The sequence below is a fragment of the Equus asinus genome, chromosome 27, assembly GCF_041296235.1.
Source record: "Equus asinus isolate D_3611 breed Donkey chromosome 27, EquAss-T2T_v2, whole genome shotgun sequence".
In the NCBI taxonomy this organism is placed as follows: Eukaryota; Metazoa; Chordata; class Mammalia; order Perissodactyla; family Equidae; genus Equus; species Equus asinus.
The window spans coordinates 20,104,141-20,125,705 of record NC_091816.1 but is presented as its reverse complement, the minus strand read 5'-3'; the positions used below and the strand labels follow the sequence as shown (position 1 = coordinate 20,125,705).

Genomic DNA, 21,565 nt, shown 5'->3' with positions numbered 1-21,565 from the left:
CTATCTGCAAGCCTTAATTCCTAATGTGATAATAGGAGGTTGGGGCCTTTGGGAAGTTTAGACGAGGTCATGAGAGTGGAGCCCCCATGATAGCATTAGTGTCTTTTTAGAATAGGAAGAGATACCAGAGCCTCCTCTGACTGCAATGTGAGGATACAGGAAGAAAGCTGCTGTCTGCAAGCCAGGAAGAGGGCCCTCACCAAGAACTGAATCTGCTGGCACCATGATCTTGGACTTCCCAGCCTTCAGAACTGTGAGAAATAAACGGCTGTTGTTTAAGCCATCCATCTACAGTATTTTGTTCTATCAGCTTGAGCTGACTAAGACACTTACTTATTAAGTAGTATATTTTAAATTTTATTTAACTTGAAAACCTTGTCAGGTTAACTTTATCATAAATTGTAGCTAAATTTTCAAAATTTGCTATTGATGGTGCAAACCAATGTGCTCAAATCTTTTAAAATAATTGGAAGTAATGCTGCCTTATATGAAATTTGGATAAAAAGGGAATCACTGGGATTAAGGATACAAAATTAGGTAAAAAAGATTTCTAAGAACAGACATGCTTCATGCTCTCTCAGTAAGTTATTTCAATGCCTAATAAACTTTAATATAACCTAATACCTCCTATTTTTCACGTATACAGCTGGACTACTTTTCATTTCGCACAGAAAGGAGTACACAATTTTCAATTAGTTCTAACAATCTCAAGCAGCAATTACTCAATTGATATTTGACATTGTAAAGTCAGTTAAGACCATGTAGTTTTTAGACACAGGTTTCTATTCACAGTACTATAAGAGTTGAGGCCTGGTGGAGAAAGGTTTTAAGGGTAAAAGACGACTTGCAGAAGTACTGTTTTAAACATGAGTGTAAGTTAAAAAGCAAAAATTCAGAAAAAGTCCTAAATAGTTTTAAGGAAATTACTAGTCATGTATCACTTAACATCGGGGATATGTTCTAAGAAATGTGTCATTAGTCAATTCCGTCAGTGAGTGAACATCATAGAGCATACTTAACACAAACCTAGAATGTATAGGCTACTACACACTAGGCTATATGGTATTAATCTTATGGGACCACCATTGTATACGCGGTCCATTGCTGACCCAAACATTGTTATGTGGTGCACGACTATATATGTGAAGCAGACACAAAATAATCTTTGAGAAAATACTATCTTTTCAGAAAAATTATAATGTTCAACATATCAACAATGGGCAAAAACAGTAATATGCTTCCAACTCTCTACCTACAGCAGATATTTGCTAATCCATTATGGCACTCTTATCCATGAACATCCAGGTGCTCGAGTTGGCATAAAGAAGAATGCATTAGCTATCCCAGGACCACATATAATTTTCTACAACAGAATCAGGGTCTGGACCTTTAAATGGGTGATTTCCAAACACCTAGCACTCCTCAGTATCCCAGGAGTTTGCCGTTCAGTCACTCAATCACCTATGTGCTAGGGAGGTGCTATCTGGAGGACACAGTTTACTGAAAACATAACATTTTCTTCACCACTCTTTGCTATTTCCAAGTCTTTTTTACTTTATTCAAAATTTTCTTCATCCATTTGAATACATTAAATTATATTTTTTTCCTGGATGACTTTCTTTTGTCTAGGCTTCTCTTCTAACCCAAAGACCTGATTCTGTCTTGTACTTATTTATTTAAGGGTTCTTACTGTGATCTGATTGCTGTCTGGTTTACTGAATGTCTTGAATGAACACAACAAATTTTACTGAATGTCTGTTATTAGCCAACTCCTATGCTGGGCAATGGAGATATAAATACAGCTATTTTAGATCTTATAATCTACCATTTATACATAATTTTTGGTGTTTGACTGCTGCCATATTTTGAGTGAGTTTTATACCTCATCTGAAAATAAAGCAATGCATTACACCCAGCTTTTTAAAAAAGCTAAAACCCAAACATATTAGGTATACTCACAATTTATAACAACCTATTTAACTTTTGTTTACTGCATACTGAAATTATGTCTACATTTCACTAAAAATTATCAGCTTACATCATCAGTAGTAGCAAGGCTTTCACTGGGAGTAAGTTCTGAGTTTGATGCTATCCAAGTACCAGAGTTCACTGACTTTACATTTTCCCCTTCTTTTTCATGGTTCTCAGAAATATGTCTGGATACTATGTCCTAAACAAGGAAATAAGATAATTATTTATGTAAAACATATACATTTAATCACAAATTTAAAAGCAGAAGCAGACAGAAGAACAAATACAATATTCCTCATCTCAGGTTAAATGCGAGGAAAAAATAACATTAAAGATAAAACACTGAAATTTTCTCAGAAAAAGACTATCTAAAAGCTACGTAAGCTATACAAGAAGTTTTAAATAAAATGGCAAGAAAGCACATAGAAAATAGATCAAAATACATACGTAACAAGAACATACTTCAGTCTGAGAAAGCAACGAGATATAATTGCGAACAGCTAGGGCAGGAAAAAGAATGTTAGGTACCAGATACCTGCAACGCATATAAAGCTCTCTGTCTCAAGTAGTCTGTGTTAAGTAGCTGAAGCTCATGGAAGAGTTCAATAAGAAAATGTGGACGAGATTCGTTTTGAGAAATTAATGTAGCTACTTCAGAATAAATTGTATCCCGCAAAGCTTCGAACATGGAAAAATCACTCCCAGTTTCTGGAAGATATAAAAGATCAGGAAGTTAATACTGATGAACTATGTTCCTGATAATTTCTGATTAACCTGTATTATTATACTCTCACCTTTAAATTACTTAAAAATCAGAACATACTTAATTCTATTTTAGGGCTTTTAAGGTAGAAAAAGAATTTTAAAATTACCAAGATAAAAATAATCTTGAAAATATCAAGATACATATTGTACATTAGAGAAATATTTAAATGCATGAACAGCATTACTTAGCATTACTTACAGCATACTTATTTCTCAACAAAAAACTGTATACGTTTCACGAGAATAATCAGTGGAATTTTTTCAGCACTTGAATGAAATAAGCTAAGTGTAAATAATTTTTTTTTGCTAATATGAACTTTGTTACAGAAAACAAAATTTATTTTCTTAACATTGAGAATAAAATGAATGCAGCCAATGAAAGCTACTAGTTTTAGGTCTATCCAGTTAGGTCTACTAATTCTCAAATATCAGCTATCATGCTTTATTGATGAAAAACTGAATTTGTAACTATGATATAATAGGACAATTTTACTATAGTTTCTTACTGATGAACTCAAGGTAAGTTGGTGCAGGCAGTGACTCAGCTGAAGTTTTGCGTTTCATAGAATCTAGACACCACTACTATTTACCAACAACTCTGCTATATGTATTTGTTGATAACACGGAATTATCAACCTTAATGGTATATAGTCATATTCTTATTTTTAAGAGTAGGAATTAGGAAGTATTCCCATTTTGAGTTCTCTAGGAAACAAAATCTCCAAGTGGCTCTTCTAACTATCAAATTCTGTAAACTTTCTGCAGCAATAGTAGAACCACAAGAAGTTGAATATTCAAGTTCCGTGAAAATTGGTGATAACTTTCTAAGAAAGGGAATTCAAAATGTTGAGTGTTTTAATATATTGTGCTTTCAAATAAATATGCCAAGATCATAAAGATTTAATTCACTTTTTGCAAGAGAGGGATAAGAAAATGCAAAACCAATGGGGTCTAGTGAAAAACTTTCCACGAATTTGCTAATAAGTAAGTTAACATCTTCAGGTCTCAATTTCCACAAACATAAAATAATAATAATAATAACTATGCGACTTTCCTATCTTGCCTCAGACATGTATGAGTATAAAATAAAGTGATAGACTAAAGTTCTCTTAGTAGTTTTAAAACATTCAAATGTGATATATATTACCACAAAAATGATATTTATTATAAGCAGGAGCCAAAGTTATCTCTGTAGGAAATCTCTAACTATAGGAAAAATCCCGATACGATATGATTTGATACGCAAACTTTCAATTTATACACTATATTGTAGTTTGAACATCGCTGTTTAATTTAGAAAATGTTTATTACTTCGAAGATATAAGAACAAAGTAAATTCAATGACATCTTTCATACTTCTGTATGTGACAGAATTCTCTCTCTAAATTATATCCCATTAAAGATTAAATTATTCCCAAATAATGAATTATGCCAAACACATGTTTCAACCCTCCTGCCTGCAATAAAGGTGGAAAGTTTTTGCCAGTTTCTCCTCCTGGACTAAAACGCATTAGTTTAGGGTAGAAAAATCCTGCTCTCATTTGGTTTCTCTGATTCTATCTTGTTTTCATCCTGTCATTTTCAGAGTTCTTTTCTTTAGGAAGTACCACTGATATATTCAACTTTGTGCTAGGTCCTTGTTTTTCTTCTTTAGATTCTCCTACTGGTTCAAAACAGGCTTTTATTTTTCACTTCTGTATAGTGCAGGAGGCATTAAAGAATATTTACAATTCTAAATCACACAGAACCATATTTAATGAAAATGCATAGTTTAAAGACAAAAATAGCATCTTGGAATCTTTGTAATTCTCCTTGATCTTTATTTATCAAGGTCTTTGCATGTCATAGTTGTTTTTGTTTAATGGTGTGTTTGGTTTTTTTAAAATAGATGTTGACCAGTAATGAAAAATAAGCAACTACAATAGAAGCCATGTACAACACTTAACACTATAAATCAGAGCTAGGAATAAAAATAACTATATTTTTGTTTCCAAAAAAATATTAACGCTCTTAAGCATTTAAGAAATACAAAATAAATAACTTCAAACAAAACACTAAACTATAAAAAGGTTTTCTATTACCCATATGAATGTGTTGGTTATGTTATATACACTAACAGAAAATGAAAACAGGAAAAGCAGCCAATTTTACCAATCAAATAAAGAATTATCTTATGAGTATGAATTTTATCAGTATGAATTCTTTCACTTATACAAGCCAAATAACATATATACACTAAGCTAAATCTAAAAAAATAATAAGAGCAATAAAACTAAGGATTTTTAGGACCAATGGGAAAAATTAACAAAAAGTGGACACCAAAACTAAGCAGATTGTTACCTGGCGCTTCATTGCATGCATTTCTGTTAGACTGCTGTAGTATTCTCCTAGCATGTGCTGTAGGAAAGGGCAGACATAAGGATGAACATAAAATGTGTATGAATAGTAAAGACAGGGTCCATAATATGAATCAGTGAATGAAAAAAAGAAATAAGCAAATTTCCTTAAAATTGTTTGCCTCAACTAAAATGTCACCACAAGGTATGGCTTATGCTCTATTTAAAAATATTCTCATTAGGGAAAATATCAAGATTTGCTATAAACTTATATTAATGGGATGACAACTACCATAATAAACTTCTGCCATTCACTCCTAGAAGCATACATATCAAGGTGAACCTCCCACAATTCCTGAGGGAGAAGACTGTATAATCCACTAGCAGTCAGATACGCCACACTCCATCATATGACAAAAACTACTATTACATGCTATGAAGAATTTCAGAGTAATGGTTCAAACTAAAAATAAGTCTTTTGAAAAAGTGACTATGTAAATACACACAAAGGTATATTTATACTATTCAAACCTTTTTTAATTCACTGAAATTCAATCATTGTATTTTTCTAAGTGATGGTAGTAAGGTCTGAAGTACTATGACCAACTATCAATTATTTATTAAGTCTTTCAATTTAGTGCCCTTCCCCAAGCTCCATCCAAGTGTGGACTCTTTGAAGATATCACTATTTGATAAAGTTAGTGAAAGAAGATGAAAATTATAAAATTTTGGTAAAACGCTGGGGTCGAAACAATAGAATTGATATTTTTGCCAAAAGGATCCTTGACTTAACAGGAGACCAGGATTAAAACTTCAGCTGTACCATTTCCTTGAAATATGACCTTGAGAAAGTCAAGGTCAAAATACAAATAAATGTGATGTTTCTTTTCTGATCACAAAAGTAATAAATACTCATGAAAGTTTAGAAAATATAGAAGAGTTTAGAGATGATAAAACCACTATTAATATTTTGATGCATTTTGTTTCAGTTTTTTCATTCAGATTTTTGTTTAAACATAGTTGGAGACATACTGTTTAGACAACACTAAACCCAATATTTTTTTTTCACTTGAGTTTCCTTAGGATAGATGCCTACAAGTACAATCACTGGGTTAAGGGCGTGACTTATTAAGCTTTCCAGAAAAATTGTACCAGTTATATTTCTGGCCCTTTAAAAGTGTTGGGAAAAAACAGGTACCCCCTGCGACCATGTTTGCTCATTTGCAAAACAGAAATAAAACCAATTCACAGGATTATGAGGGTCAAATGAGATGAGTAATTTAATTTGTTTATTTTGTAAACAATAAAGTATAATACAAATAGTAGCTGCTAGTATCACTTTCACCAAGGGACTTAGTGATAACTGAAAATTGAGAGCACATATGTACTGTCTCCTTCTCCATATTTCTTCGAGATGTACTTATAAATTAGGAAAGTACTAGTACTTAGTTAAACTAAAATGGTGGCAAATACATAGGACTCCATTCATTCAATAAACTCTTACTGAGTACCTACCATGTGTCAGGTATCATGCTAACGTTTAAGATACTAATATGCAAAGGTATTATCTGCTGCCAAGGGACTCAAAAAGGCGATACAGACACTTAAACAGGTAAATACTATATAATGTGATATGGCAACAAAAGAGGTTTACACAGGCTACAACAGAAGCAAAAAGGAGAAAGGGAAACCTATCTCAGCTTGGATCTGGATGCAATTTCAGAGTTGCAGAATTACGATTTTATTTAAGAGTCCAACAGAGAAATGGGCTTACAAAGAGCAAAAAGGACTTGAGGCAGAAAAGACAAGTGCTGAGGAAAGAAACGGTGTGACAGCTATGGGAAAACTTCAGTTCAGTGCCACTGAAAGAGTAAAGTTCAAGGCAGAGGATGGTGAGAAATGAGTCTGGAGAGGCTGGAAGGAATCAAATCTCTCCTGGCCAGATACAGGCATTTGGACTTTGTCCTGTCGGCAGGGTGAAGGCCAAAGTTTTAAGCAGGGGAACGATAGGATTTTACATTGAATTCTTATTCAGATAAAACTTTCAGAATTTCAAATTAGGAGTTCCACATTAAAGTCAGCTATACTTTTTTGTTTGTTTAGAATTTTATCAAAATGTGTCACAATAAAAAATATTTCATTTACATTTCTTGATATCAAGCAGTGTGTACTGTAATCTCTACCATAAAACCTTGGACACAATAGAAAAGTGTGATAGACCAATTATAATACTTCTTTTAATACAGCTTTTCAAATCTAAAATGAAGAAGTCCTTAAATTAAAGCAAACCAAAAAAGAACATACCTGAAGATATTTCTGTAGACCTACTATATTTTATTATTTTATCCAGCTGCTCATGATTCTTTCTGCTGAATACTTTTGCTTGAACAGGCTCTTCAGTCTGGGCTGAATGTCTGTTCCTACTTTTGCAAGGTTCACATGTGCTAGACATACTGGCACTTTCATACCCTTGAGTAAAAAAAGTGACAACTGTTATCAGTTGCAACTAACTTAAACTGAAAGGGAAATTGATTTCCATAGTGAAATAGTACAGGTAACTCAATTTAGAATGCTGTGCAGGCTAGGTATAAATAGAATACAAATCAGGATGTAATATGTCTTGGAGATATCTTTGCAATAACTTCTGGAAGCATGAGGTAACAGTAACAAATTCGAACACTTAATTGTCCTTTTGATATTCATCTTAATGAGTACATCCCAACTCAAACTATATGGCAGACCTTATATGACCCAAATTCACCACTAGACTCTAAGTTAACAATTTTTCAATATTAGGCAATACTAGAACGAATTACATCCTATCTATATAAAATGTCCATAATAGAGAGAAGAGTAATGGGTATTCAATAATCAAATACATCTGCCTTCTTGTTATACCTATTGTGTAATATAATTTGGTTTAAAAGGTCTTACCTACCCACAGGTTATACACATAGTCTACGAAATTTTCCTTCTAAGTTCCGTTATTTATTTATTTTTTACATTTATGTTGGTATACGGCACAAGGTAGGAATTCAACTTTATTTTGTTCCACAAGAGTTGGCTATACCTACTCTTTTCCCATTGAATTAAAAATGCAACTTTGGTCAATATATTAAATCTCCATATTTTAGAGGTTTTATTTCTGGGCATTCTATTTGTTTATCTTATCTATTCCAATGCCATTTTCATTCTTTTAGCCACATAAGTTTTACAATATGTTTAAACATTTGGTAAGGCAAGTCCTACCTAGCTTCTTTTCTTGGCTGCTCTTGGACATCTGTCCTTCCAAATATGCTTGGAGAATTTTTTCCCCAATTTTGAAAATAATCCATGAGGATTCAAAATGGAATCACATTAAAAGTATTTATTAATTTGAGGAGAACTGATATTTAATAATTTTGTGCATTCTCATCTAAGACCAACACGGTTATGTTTTCATATTTATTCAATCTTGTTTTATGTCCTTCAAAAATATTCTGTAGTTTTTTACAGATCTAGTACTTTCCTTGTTAAATTTATTCCTAAGGACTTTTTTTCCCCAATAGCTTTGGATACCTTTATCAGAAGAGATTTCCCCCCACTTCCATTTCTACTGGGTATTATTGCTATGATAAAAAAAAATATGTGCACACTTATTTCATAACCAGCTACTTTACCAGTTTACTTTGTTCACTTTAGTACCTATTCTTCAGTGTCTCTGTGGGTTCTCTTAGAAAAAAATATAAAATTTGTTTCCCTCCTTTTCTAATATTTATTCAAATTAATTAATTTCTTGTCATAATTCTTTCCAAACAATGATGATGGTACAGAGGGGAATCCCTGTTTAATTCCTAATTTTGATGGAGATCTCTTTGGAGTATTTTTATCTACAGTGGTGTTTGAGATTGGCATTAGGTAACAACCTTCACTTTAAATCACTGCCTTCTTAGGTGTATTTTACTTAATTTTCATTAGGAATGACTTCAAACTTTATCTACTGCTGTTGATTATATGACTTCAGTCCTTTCAGGACAGATTATACGTCCTTCTGTCCTTGTTGATATAATAAGTTATGTTGACAGACTTCCTGATAATGAATCATGATTATATTTCTGTAACAAACCCTACTGACGACTGTCTAATAACTATTTTTTTGGTGAGGAAGATTAGCCCTGAGCTAACCTCAGTGCCAGTCTTCCTCTGTTTTGTACGTGGGACGCCTCCACAGTGTGGCTGATGAGTAGAGCAGGTCTGTGCCTGGGATCCCAATCTGGGCCCCAGGAGCAGAGCGCAGAGAACTTTAACCACTCAGCCACGGGGCCAGCCCCCTAATAACTTTTATATCGGTGGATTAAATTTGCTTACTTTTGAATTTCTATTAATATCTGAGAATGATCTACTGTTTTCACTGAACTGTCACCTCTCCTTTCACAGTCCCCCATAAAGGTCTCTATTCTGATTCTTGTTGTTTCTGTAGTTCTCCTCAGACAGGATACACCAATATCTTGTTTTCCCCCTGACAGGTGAAGGGTCTCTTGCGTGAGTGTAGGATTCTTGAGTTGCAGTCCTTTTTTGTCCATGTATAGGATGTTATTTCACTTTCATCTACTTCTTGTGTTGTAAGTAGGATTGTCTAATGTTAGTCTGGCTCTTTCTCATTGTACATAACTTGTTCCTTCAGGCTGGAAGCTTAGATTTTTACTTTTTCCTTTGAATTCAGCAATGTTATCAGAATATACATAGGGGTGGGTGTGTGTGCACTTCCCCCTCCTGACTAGACAAGAGTTAGCTGTTTTGATCTACAGTCTCAAGTCTTTCTTCATTAAAGATTCTCCTTTATTATGTATTTAATTACTGCCTCTCCACCATGTTTTTGTTTCTCCTTTAGAACTCCTTTATATCAGATGTCCAAGATTTGTCCTTAAGCCTCTAATCATTTTCCTGTTGATTTTATATCTTAGTACTTTTTGCTGTGTTAATGACATAATTCTTCCCCTCAATTTTCTAGGCCAATAATTCCAGACTTAACAGCATTCATCCTCTTTTTCAAATAATCTAACTATTAAATGTGAAAGTCATTTTTTCTAGTTTTAAATAATTTATAATTCATTTTGCTGAAGTGCTCTTATTATTTTGTTGTAGCGTGTATTTTTGTCAATACATCCGTTTTTACTAGATTTCACATGTTCTAATGCTCTGCTTCTATGTCCTCTCTCTGGCTGCTGGATCCCTTTTACATGCACTGTTCAATTCACTGGCCTAGTCACAATTCTCACTCACCCTTACAGCTGTGACCCAACTGCTAGGTAGCTTTAATGGCAGCATGCTGACAGTATTTGGAAGTCTCACTCCAAGAGGGAAGCACTGTTCTGGCTAGAAGGTTGTCAGTCTCTCATTGATACTATAAGAAGAAACCTCTCTATTCCTCAGTTTCCTCAGCTGCAAAGGCAAACGCTCTCCCAGGTTCAGGGTAGGGAGGATGCCACCTATCTGTTCAATGACACCCCTGCCTATCAATATCTTGAAGGGGCAAAAGTCTGCTATTCTTGGAAGGGAGGGAGGTGCCAATAATAGGAGGGGTTGCATGGAGCCCCTCCAACCAAGTTTTCTCCAAGAACTGCAGAGCTCTGATCTTTACCCCAGGCAATCTCTGAAAGAGCCAGAACCTAAAACCTTGTTGCTTATATCCTTCACATCACAGCAGCTGCTCTGCTAATAACAAATCAGTTCCCAATATCCTGTCAATTTATTCTCTGTGATATTCTATCTGGATTCAACCTTCCCTTCCTATTTCTAAGGCCACCATTCAAGATAGGACTTCATCCTCTCATATGTAGGTTCCTGGTTTCTTCACTGATCTCTCAGACTAAAGTCTGGCCACCCGCATCCACTCTGCACAAAACTTACTGGAAAAAGATCCTTCTTGGTTACTTCTGATCTTCACATAAAACAGGTTCAGCAATATAGGATATGATTGCCAAAAGTAATATGTAAAATGATATGACTGGTAGTACTGTTGCTCATTTAATTAACAGCAAACAAACCCTTAATGAAAATAATTTAAGTATGTTATTTTAACAAAAACACATATAAATGAAATTAAGATTTTGACTACTGTTACTGAATCATGTGAAAAGTGCTGAATGAATGCTAATCAAAATTAAAATATACATTATGTGGCATACACAAAACTCTCTTTGGGGAGCCCCAGTAGGCACTTCAAAAAGACATAGTCACCCTCCGAAACAGCTGAAACTGTGAAGAGAACCTATAACTATTAAGATGCTATAAAAAGAGAAAAAGCTATAGTTTTATATGAATCCAAATTTAAAACATCAAGGGCTAGATTTCCAAAGTTAAGGTATAATTGTGTGATTGAACTGTCTCTCTCCTGGGCACTTTAATATTAATTCTCCAGGGAGAGTAGGAGAATTAACGAAGGTAATAACACTTTGGAATAACAATGCTAGGCCAGCTAGTATAACAAGAATAACAATACATAATGTTCATTATTTTGAGGGGTTTATCTCCTATATCCCACTTCACCACTCCTTCCCTTACCCCCATTCTGTTTTTCTCAGCATGGGTGACTGACATATCTAGAAGAAACAGTACTTCTAGTTGTCTCTACATTGTAGAGAAACAGGTCAGCCATGGCACCCTGGAGACCTTGGACATATCCACATAGGCCACATTGGTACGGACTGAACCACAGCTGAATCTAAGTCTTGGCAAAGGGCCTTGTGATCCTCCTGGAACCCAGAACATGAGAACACGGGAGGCTTGTGAGAAGCTGCTATGTGGCCACTCTTCACTCGCTTCCCTCTCTGCCCTAGAAGGCTGTCACGTCTCTTCCGGGTTCTGATGAAACATGAGACCTTTCTGCCTCACTCTCTGAGGGCACACCTCCATTCTATAAAGTAGCTTAGCTGCAGCATAGCACTGGTGCCTCAGCAACAGGTGTCCCACCACTCATGTTACAATTGTCATCTGTCCTCTTTTGTTTCAGGCTCACCCTTGTGGAATATGGAACAAGGGACATGGGGAGCTGGCACCTTTGGAAATTTTTCCTTTCTCTGCCTATGTAAATAACAAACTCTCTGATGCTCTCTGAATCTTTACTGGCCACATATGTCAGGTCTTCTTGCCTTGCTTAATGCTTGACATCCACTTAATCTCAATCTTCATTAGTGAGCCAACAGGAAGTAGGGAGAGAAGAAATGAAAAGATTCGGGGCAGGATAGAACCCCAGAAGTCAGTACATTAACAGTTCTACACAATTTTCCAAGTAAAGAATGAGGAAGACCTAGACTATATTCTCCTACTCCCCTCTAATAACATCAAGAGAGAGAACAGGCCCAGTAGAGTGTAGCCAAATTCCATAATTTGCATAACTGAAACATGCAGCAAGGCAAGAAATCATGCTCATCAAATCTCAATTTGAACTAAAGTTTAAAAGATTATCACATAATTTGTAAAATCTTACCTCACATGCAATAATATGTGTCTTTACATAAAAAGACTTTCTGAAGATTAAATACATTACCATCATGGGAAACAAAGTTAAATGAAGATTTAGCATAGCACTTCTGAAAGACTATCAACAAGTACGAAAAACAGATATAAACAGTTCAGTCTAGTAATTTGGGGACAGTATAACTGGCTGTACTGTATCCCTCAAGACAGCAACCACCATGCTGTAGATTTGAAAACCACTAGGATTTGTCATATCCTATTTCCTTCCCTAGTTCCTCTCGTTTTTTCTACCTGCTTCATCCTGATTCTGTATTTTTTCTTACTGTAACTATAATTTGGAATGCCTTCCAATCTCTCCATTCACCTTCATTACCACTTCCTTTAAGACAGAGCAAACATGCTTTTTTTGGCCTCTTTTTTTCCCCTCCCCAAAGCCCCAGTGCATGGTTGTATATCCTAGTTATATGGTGTTCTAGTTCTATGTGAGCTGCCGCCACAGCATGGCAGCTGACAGACGGGTAGCGTGGTTCCACAACCAAGAAGTGAACCCACACTGCCAAAGTGGTGAGCACCAAACTTTAACCACTAGGCCATCAGGGCTGGCTCAGCATTCTTTTTTCAAAGTAATCTTGGCTACCCCTATCCCATAAAGAGAATAAAAGCAACATAAATTAGTGGTCTAACTCAGTGCTTCTCAGATTTTAATGTGCATATATTCATATTAAAACATCTGAAATCTTGCTAAAATGCATACTGAAGAACAATGCATAGTCATTCAGTTGGTATAAGATGGGGCCCAACAGTGTACATTTCTAAAAAGCACCCAGATGATGCCAATGCTGATTGTCCATGGTTCACATTTTGAACTGCAAAGATTTAGCAGACTAATTTGACTTTGCGGTACACTAGTTTGACTCTGCATATATTCGATTCTGCTATCAAGTCTTTTATTTTTGTGTGTGTGCCTTAAAGTGGGGCTCTCACTGATAGATGGTCTTGAATGCCTATTGATCAAATGTGAAAGCATGTTTTTGGCAGGTAGCTTTATATTTAAATATGAGAGAAGAGAGCACATAAAACAGAATGTCAATGTTTGCCCTGAAGTAAAAAAGCTGAATTGCCTATATGGAAGCATAACTCCTCAGAATAAAGGGGGTTTCAAAAATATGAATACACTGATATTTCTAGGCTTAGGCAGACACAGCCATAAGTTGACTAAGGGTCCTCTAAAAGCCTGCTACTCAGAGAGTAGTCCACAGACCAATAATGGTAATACACAGGAGGCTGTCAGAAACACAGACTCTCAGGTCCCTCTCCAGACAGACTGAATCACAATCTGCCCTTGAACAAAATTCTCAAGATTTGTATGAAATATTCAAGTTTAAGAAGTATTGCCCTAGTACACTCAAACTAACTAGCTGAATGAGAATGCTGGTATAATAAATGTTAGTTTTTCTACAGTTATTCGTTTGACAAAAAGCATTTTTGTGTGGGCAAGATACCAGGGAATAAAAAGTTCAATGAGTTACTCAAAGGGCTTCTCTCAAAATGCCATTGAACGTTTTCTAGTGGCACCAAAAGTAATCTTGCAGAAAGCTTAGCAGCTGTATTTTCATTCATTTGAATGGTTTCAGATCACTAACTAATTTATTAAATAAATCAGCTCCTCCCAAACTATATAACTGGAAAACTATTTCAAGGATAATAGATATGCTGAGAAAAATGTTATCCCTGTTCAAATTTGCTTATTTACCCATCAACTCAGATTCTTCACATGGGGATACGGATAGGAGCCAAGGACTTGAAGCATACATGAAGTAATGAAATGAAAAAAAAGGTGCATGTATTCTTTTTTAAATCCATAGTTTTCATTAGATTTTTCAAGAATTCCATTACCCAAAAACGGTTAAGATTTTTGCTGCCAAAGTTTACAAGTAGATTTTTTAACTAGGATTTTTCCAGAACCTTTACTATACTTATATGTATTGTGAGCTTCCAAGAGAGGGAGTTAGCAGTGTGTAGTGATTTTTCAAACTTTTCTGATTATAAGCCTAGAATACTTTGTTCTTAAGCACCAAATACTATCTCCATAAGCCCAGAACCACCCAAAGCCGTAGCCAAAAAGTATCCCTTGCAAACCTGAAGGAGTGTCTTTTAGCTAACATTCCAAATTATAGCTAGTAAAACTATTTTTAACCTAGTGCTAGCCATCAGTAAATTCTTCAAAAATCATAGAAAATCTATTTTTTAAAAAAGTGGCTTGTCCTTAACACTATAAAGAGATCTTTGATATGATACTCAATGGCAGATTCAATAAAATATGGGTTAATGTTTTACCTCATTAAGATTCAGTTCCTGAAAGGCTAAGAGCAAACTTGTTTTAAAAGTAGTTTCATCTATATGATAATCAAAAATTGAAATGTAAAGGCCCACATTGCTTTAAATGAATCAATCAAGGATCTAACTTTGACTGAAGTGTTAGACATAGGACACTTTAGTCACGACTAAAGTGCTGGATGTAGTACAAGATGTAATATTAAAAGAGAGTGAATAATAAAACTGGGCATTTTGGCAATTTTAAAGTAACCTATAAGATTTGGAAAACATCTTCTGAGCTCATAGTAAGCACATATATAGGAAATATAAGAAGCTTTAAGAATCACAAAAAAAGAATAAATGCCATGTTTTAAAATATCTACATTAAACAATGTATTTGCTTAATGTATTTGACAAGTTTTGCAAAAAAATTATAAAGGTAGCTAAAAGTGACTTTGTTCAAGTAGGTCTAGAACAATGCCTACCCATCTAGCCATACTGAAATTAAATATGCAACATGCCACAGTAAGGTTACCAACATTCACAATGATTGATATTCAACAAATTTCTGTACTTACCAATATTTTTAACTCTGCTTTTCAGCTGAGTAGAATGTCTTTTCTTACTCTTTGACTTGGGAGTTTTATCTTTAGATGCCAGGCTGGCCTGTGCAGATGCTTTTCTTGTCTTGAATGTTTTAGTTACTGTTGCCGGATCTACTGGATCAGGCATACTGCTAAAGCTTTCTAATGACTCTTCATCAAACTGGCGTCTTCTCCTGCTGGTATCTAATTGATTTTTGCGATTACTATTTGTAGTTTTCTCTACAGACACTGCAAATCCAGTCTTGATAAATGGTTTTTCTACTTCACCTTCTTGGTCATGCAACCATGGTGTCCTACTGTTTTCCACTTCTTCTTCGGGCTGTTTTTGATTCCTTACCAATGAAAATAAGTTTTCATAGATTACATTGATAGATTTCTATGTTTACTGAAAACTCCAGATAAACTTAATTTATACTAGATTTAAGAAAATAAAATTGTCAACAGGCTATAAAAATATTTTCACAAAAATATGCATTAAATATGAAAATATTACATAGGCAAATGTACTAAATTACTTTAAACTTTGATCTTGGAGCCTTTCACTAAACCATTTTCACTGGCAAAAGTTCCAAAGATCTAGCATTCATGATGGAAAAGAGAGGGAAAGAAAAATAAAGGGAGGATGAGACAGATATAAAAAAAACCCCCCTAAAACTTGGAAGAACAGTTGAGAAAGAACTGTAGTAGAGGGTTTGGGAATATTCACGGATCTGTGTCACCTAAAGCAGTTCAAAGAGAACCCGAATTTGCTGAAAACAACTGGCCATAGTTGTTTCTTTCTCCACACATTAAGTCTAGTTTAATTCCATTGGTCTAATGTCATTTTCCAAATGTTATCTGCTAAACACTGGCATCCCTTAATACGTTAATAGGTATTCACTGGTCATCTAAGTTTGGGAAAAAATAGGCAAAACAAAGTTAAACAGATCTGTGGGATTTCTCAGAACTTTTAATATGCCAGCGTGCTTTACAAATGTCTTAGAAGGGAACACAGTGAGGAAGATGTCCAAAGCTTTTTATCACAGAACCTGACATGGACAACAGTGTTCCTAAGAATGTAATTTGGGAGACACTGATCAACAGGATTTACCCTAAGACAAAGGATAGCAAACCTACAGTTGGCAGGCCAAATTCAGCCTGCTGACTGTTTCTGTATGGCCTGAGAGCTAAAATTATTTTTATATTCTTACATGGTTGGGAAAAAAAAAATCAAAGGAAGAAAAATAGTTTGTGACATAAATTATATAAAATTCAAATTTCAGTGCCCATAAATAAAGTGTTATTGGAATGCACTCATTTGTTTATATACTGTTTATGGCTGCTTTCATGCAAGAATGGCAGAGATAAATGGTTATGACAGATACTGTATGGCTTGCAATACTTAACTATCTAGCCCTTTATAGGAAAGACCCTGACTCAAGACCACAATGTTTCATCTGACCTCTTATTATCTCCAGCCATTTAATTAAGGACATCTATAATAGCTGAGACTTTTGGGAGGAGATGAGGTCTAATCTGAAGTAGGTCAAATATCTCAAATAACATTAGGTATCCAGATCCATGTTTTTGTTATCAGTTATAAAAAATATAGATAAAAATGAAGTAGGGACGTTCCTGTAGGAAGGTTATTCATTAACACTTTGAATAAATGTTTACTGCTTGTGATGGAGATTCAATCAACCATCATTTCTGGATGGCAGCTGTGCACTAACACTGTTAGGCTCTGACCACAGAATACTTTTATAGAGCAACATGAGATTTAACAGGAAAATATGGTTCATCCAGCTAAGAAAAACAAAGTCAGGAAGGTCAATCACAGCCTTCCTAGAGGCAAATACAAAGTTGAATTCTAAGAGTTTTTGGTTAATCATGTAAAAAAAAAAAATCATGATTTAACAATTAAACAGTGTCAAAATGCTAATTTAAGAGCCCAAGACATGCCCAATCACATAACTGAAGGGAAAAGCAATGTGAATTATATATTTGTAAATGGCTAGGAAAGACAAAAATCATAGAGATACTTTTGACAGAACAAATATTAGGCTCAACTGACTTCTAATTTTTAATCCTTCTAAAAAGTTTTTTCTGAAGTAAATAACAATAACAATAAAAAGGCTCTAATATTTTCACCAGCTGGACATGAAATCATTTTCTGGATTAACACAATCATTACAAACATTATTTATCTACCTATAAAAATGCTTACACAATGATTAACCTGACTGAATCCAACTAGTCTTCCAAACAATTTGAGTCAAAAAGTTTACTTGGGAAGATTATCATATTAAAAAATAATAAATGTTGAGAAACAGAAAAAAATCCTGACTATGACTGGTGCTGTTTCGCTAAAACTTCTTGGCTAAACTTGTTTTCATAATCTAACAGTATTCAAAATTACATTTGGAGAGGCCTTAGGGACTTATTCTAATGAGGAGCTATGAATCAAATAAAGGAGCCATCACTTTACAACAACTATCCTCTAGTAGTTAATATTAGTTTCTAGTCCTAAATTAGTGATCTTAAAGACAGATATCAAATCAAGGGCAAAAGACATTCTATGGGTTGGGTCTTATCCCTCCAAAAGGAATCTCACAGGACACCCTGATCAAACCCTTAACGGCTCCTGTACCAGGGTTAGCAGCAGGTGTATGCCTGAGACGGCTGCTAAGACGTGAGAGTTTCATATTCTCAGCACCATCGAGCCAAACAATCACAAACGTGCTCCCTAACAGCATTTTCAAAGTACATATAATTAGATGTAATCACAAAAGTGATATTTAAGCAAATGATGGGTTATGTTCATAACCAAATACCTTTGTTTTTCTGCTCCAATAGAAGAACTGCTTTCAAAAGGTTTTGGAAAAGCCATATATTCTGTTTTCCCTGAAGAATTCTGGGCTAATGGTTGCTGCTGTTCAGTGGGTGCAGAAATATTCTGAGAAAAATCTCCAAAATTAGAAGGAAATAAAGGGCTGAAATTCATACCTAATAAATAAAAGATATGGGTAAGACAACAATAAAGAAGTGCCTTTAACTGTAATATAAATTACAAGACAGTTTTAATAAAATCAGCAATTCAAATCCACCAAAACAAAAAATTATTAAAATAAACTAACACTCATTTAATTAATCACGGTTTACAGCTCAGCCCACTGTTTCCGGCATTGGTAATACAAAGACAAACAATGATCCCTATTTCCTTATGGGCATAAAGTTAGGAACAGTAATAGTACCTGACATTTATCAAATTATTACTGGCTGCTAGACTCTACTGTAGGCACTTTACATGTTATCTCATTTAATGCTCAAAACAGGGCTATAACATAGGCATTGTATTCATTTTACCAGTGAGAAAATAGGCTCAGAGATCAAATGTCTAGTAAATGGAAGAGCAGGTTAGATCTTGGGTCTGCATGACTCCTAAGCTTATTTATGTTCTTTCCACTCCAATCAGGAAGCAGAATACAATTAAATACTTACCATATAGTGCTGTAACAGAGGAATCTGCAAGGGGCTACCAACAACTTGGGAAAGAAAGGTATCAGAGAAGGCTCCACAAAATTTACCTCATTTGTGAAAAATGAAGAGTTTGAACAGGGTTGGCACTGATATGAAGCATATCACAGTGACAAGGAACTGCACGTACAATTTCTTATATTATTTGTTACTTAAAACCCTACTCGATGGGGCTGCCCAATGGTGTAGTAGTTAAGTTCGTGTGTTCCACTTCTGTGGCCCAGGGTTCTCCAGTTGGAATCCTGGGCACAGACCTACACACCGCTCATCAAGCCATGCTGTGGTAGCATCTCACATAGAAAACAGAGGAAAATTGGCAAAAGATGTTAGCTCAGGGCCAATCTTCCTCAGCAAAAACAAAAAGCCTGCTCAAAAAACGTTTGCTGCCAATATTAATTGACAACCAAGAACTAACAAGCTTGTTAAATTTTTTAATTCCATTGTTTTTATAATCCTGTTAAGGAAATACAGTGTGATATTTTAATTTATTTATATTTATATTCACAAAGCCCTCCCAACCCTTTTTCTCCTCCTATATTCCCTGGCAAACATCTTCAACTCCTCCTCCTTCATGATTCATCTCACCTAACTGGTCACTTAACTTCTACCTCCAGAATGTCTTTTGAATTCCACCTTCTTCTTCACCCCTGCCTCTGATGCCTTAGGTCAAGCTATCATTCTGTCCCTGAGAGTATGCAACAGCCTTCTATTTTCTACTCAGCAGCTATACTCTTAGCTCCTTCTCTCCAATCTCTCCTCAACACTATCACCAGTATAACCTCTCTAAAATATAAATCTCATGCTATCACCTGCTCAAAATTCTTCAACGGCCCCTCTAGTCTGCAATGGAAATTCTAAGCTTCTGTGCACAGCACAAAGAGCCTCCACTGCTCTCCAGCCACATCAGTTACTCTTCCCCAGCCATGGCCCTACATCCTAGCCACACTTAATGACCTCCCAATTCCCTAAGTGATACACTGTTTCATTGCTTTGTAAATCTAGATAGTTTCATTGATTAGAAAGCCCTTTCCCTCCTAACCCCCCTGGAAATAAATTCTATTTGTTCTTTAGCTTAAATAACACTTTTTCTGAAAAAAACATATTTGCTGACAATCTTTTGCCCCAAGGAAGAGTCAGTCACTCACCTCATTTGCATCACTGCTATGGCACTCATGGTGCTGCACTAAGGATTTACTGACATTCTTGGCTTCCTCACTAGACTCTGAATTCCTTAAAGCATTAGTCTTACTCATCTGACTCCCAGTCATTTAAATAGTGTCTGGCATGTAATGGGTGCAGAAAAAAAGGCTAAATAAAAGGCTAAGCTAAGTAAAATTAAAGATAAGCCTAAACTAAGCACTCACCTTTAGTGTAGTAGTATATCTCCCTACCAAGACATGAAGCTACTCTGTTATCTTGTCTTATTCCTCCTCACTCTCCTAATGTTTCACACAGTGCCTGGCATACAGCAGTCACTGGATAGGTTAATTCCTTTTCTCCTTACTAAATAGTTGTTGCATAATTCAAAGGTATAAGACTAAGTAATCATTCATAAATACACAGTTCATTTAATTTCATTAGCAACCATATTATGATTAAACGTTTCCTATCAATCCAAAAGAGAATAATAAAAATCCATGCAGCAGACTAATGATATTCTCAAACACTCTGCATTTACTTATCTTCCCTTTACATTTTTAATCACTTACCTGGTGCAAATGATGAAAAATTCGTAAACCCAGGTAGGTTAAACAAATTTACAGGCTGTGTTGGAAAGCTGAAAGGACAAAATAAACTGGGAGAAGGAGGGTGTGATGCACTGCTGCCTCTCTCCTTGCTTCCAGGTTTTTCTGGATGCTGATTTTGTTGGCGCATAAGTTCATTTAGCATTTGTTTCAACCTATAAAATTTTGGTAAGTCAGTAATTTAAAAATCAATTCTATTAGCATCTATTTAAAGTACATTGAGAAAGAATATATATACCAAATGATTCAACAGTATGCAGAACACACTGACTGCTCTGATATTTACTACAACAGATATCTGCTTGTCCTGTACACTCAGCCTTTGGAACAAGAACTAACTGCCCTTAGCACTTCTATCAGACAGTAAGCATAACCACAAGAAGCTCATTTTTGTTGTTGTTTACAGCTTTACTGAGGTATAATATACACACCATACAATTCACCAAAGGTAAGTGTAAAGCTGAATACTATAAAATTTTAAGAACAAAAGTCAAGTCCACAGTATTAAAAGTGAACACTGGGCAAACCACTGTTTATAAAATTCTTGAGTGACACAGAATATCTGAATAGGCAATTTGGCTCCTGCCCTTTTCTCCCAGAGGTAACTGTGAAACCCCTGCTCAGTGTGAGCTCTGACTACACAGTCACACTGCTTCTAAGACATAGATTACCTCTGCACGTTATTCTGTTGCCACGTTAGCTGAGTATAGCACTGGTTCAACTGGTGCATGATAAGGTGGACTTGAGGACACGCAACATTGCTGGGCATAACACTGTAAGGACCCGTGAGAAGAGTTTGTAGCAGACAAGACAGAGTCTATGGAAAGAAAAATTTTGTTATAGTTACTGATGA

At 35.3% G+C, this 21,565-nt stretch overlaps 1 protein-coding gene across 50 annotated transcripts in view; it reads right to left on the bottom strand.

The window, feature by feature from the left end:
* Positions 1-21,565, bottom strand: part of PCM1 (pericentriolar material 1) — an 84,082-nt gene that overhangs the window by 21,867 nt on the left and 40,650 nt on the right. For 28 of the 50 annotated variants that reach the window (XM_044760417.2, XM_070499689.1, XM_044760416.2 and 25 more), the window contains 8 exons: positions 21,384-21,529; positions 20,677-20,867; positions 18,265-18,436; positions 15,425-15,783; positions 7,377-7,541; positions 5,077-5,133; positions 2,507-2,679; positions 2,039-2,170 (listed from right to left, as the gene is read on the bottom strand). In XM_044760417.2, the coding sequence (XP_044616352.2) occupies positions 2,039-2,170; positions 2,507-2,679; positions 5,077-5,133; positions 7,377-7,541; positions 15,425-15,783; positions 18,265-18,436; positions 20,677-20,867; positions 21,384-21,529 (1,395 nt within the window). The remainder of the gene's footprint in view (positions 1-2,038; positions 2,171-2,506; positions 2,680-5,076; positions 5,134-7,376; positions 7,542-15,424; positions 15,784-18,264; positions 18,437-20,676; positions 20,868-21,383; positions 21,530-21,565) is intronic. The other 22 variants (XM_070499679.1, XM_070499696.1, XM_070499699.1 and 19 more) reach the window with 3 other exon arrangements.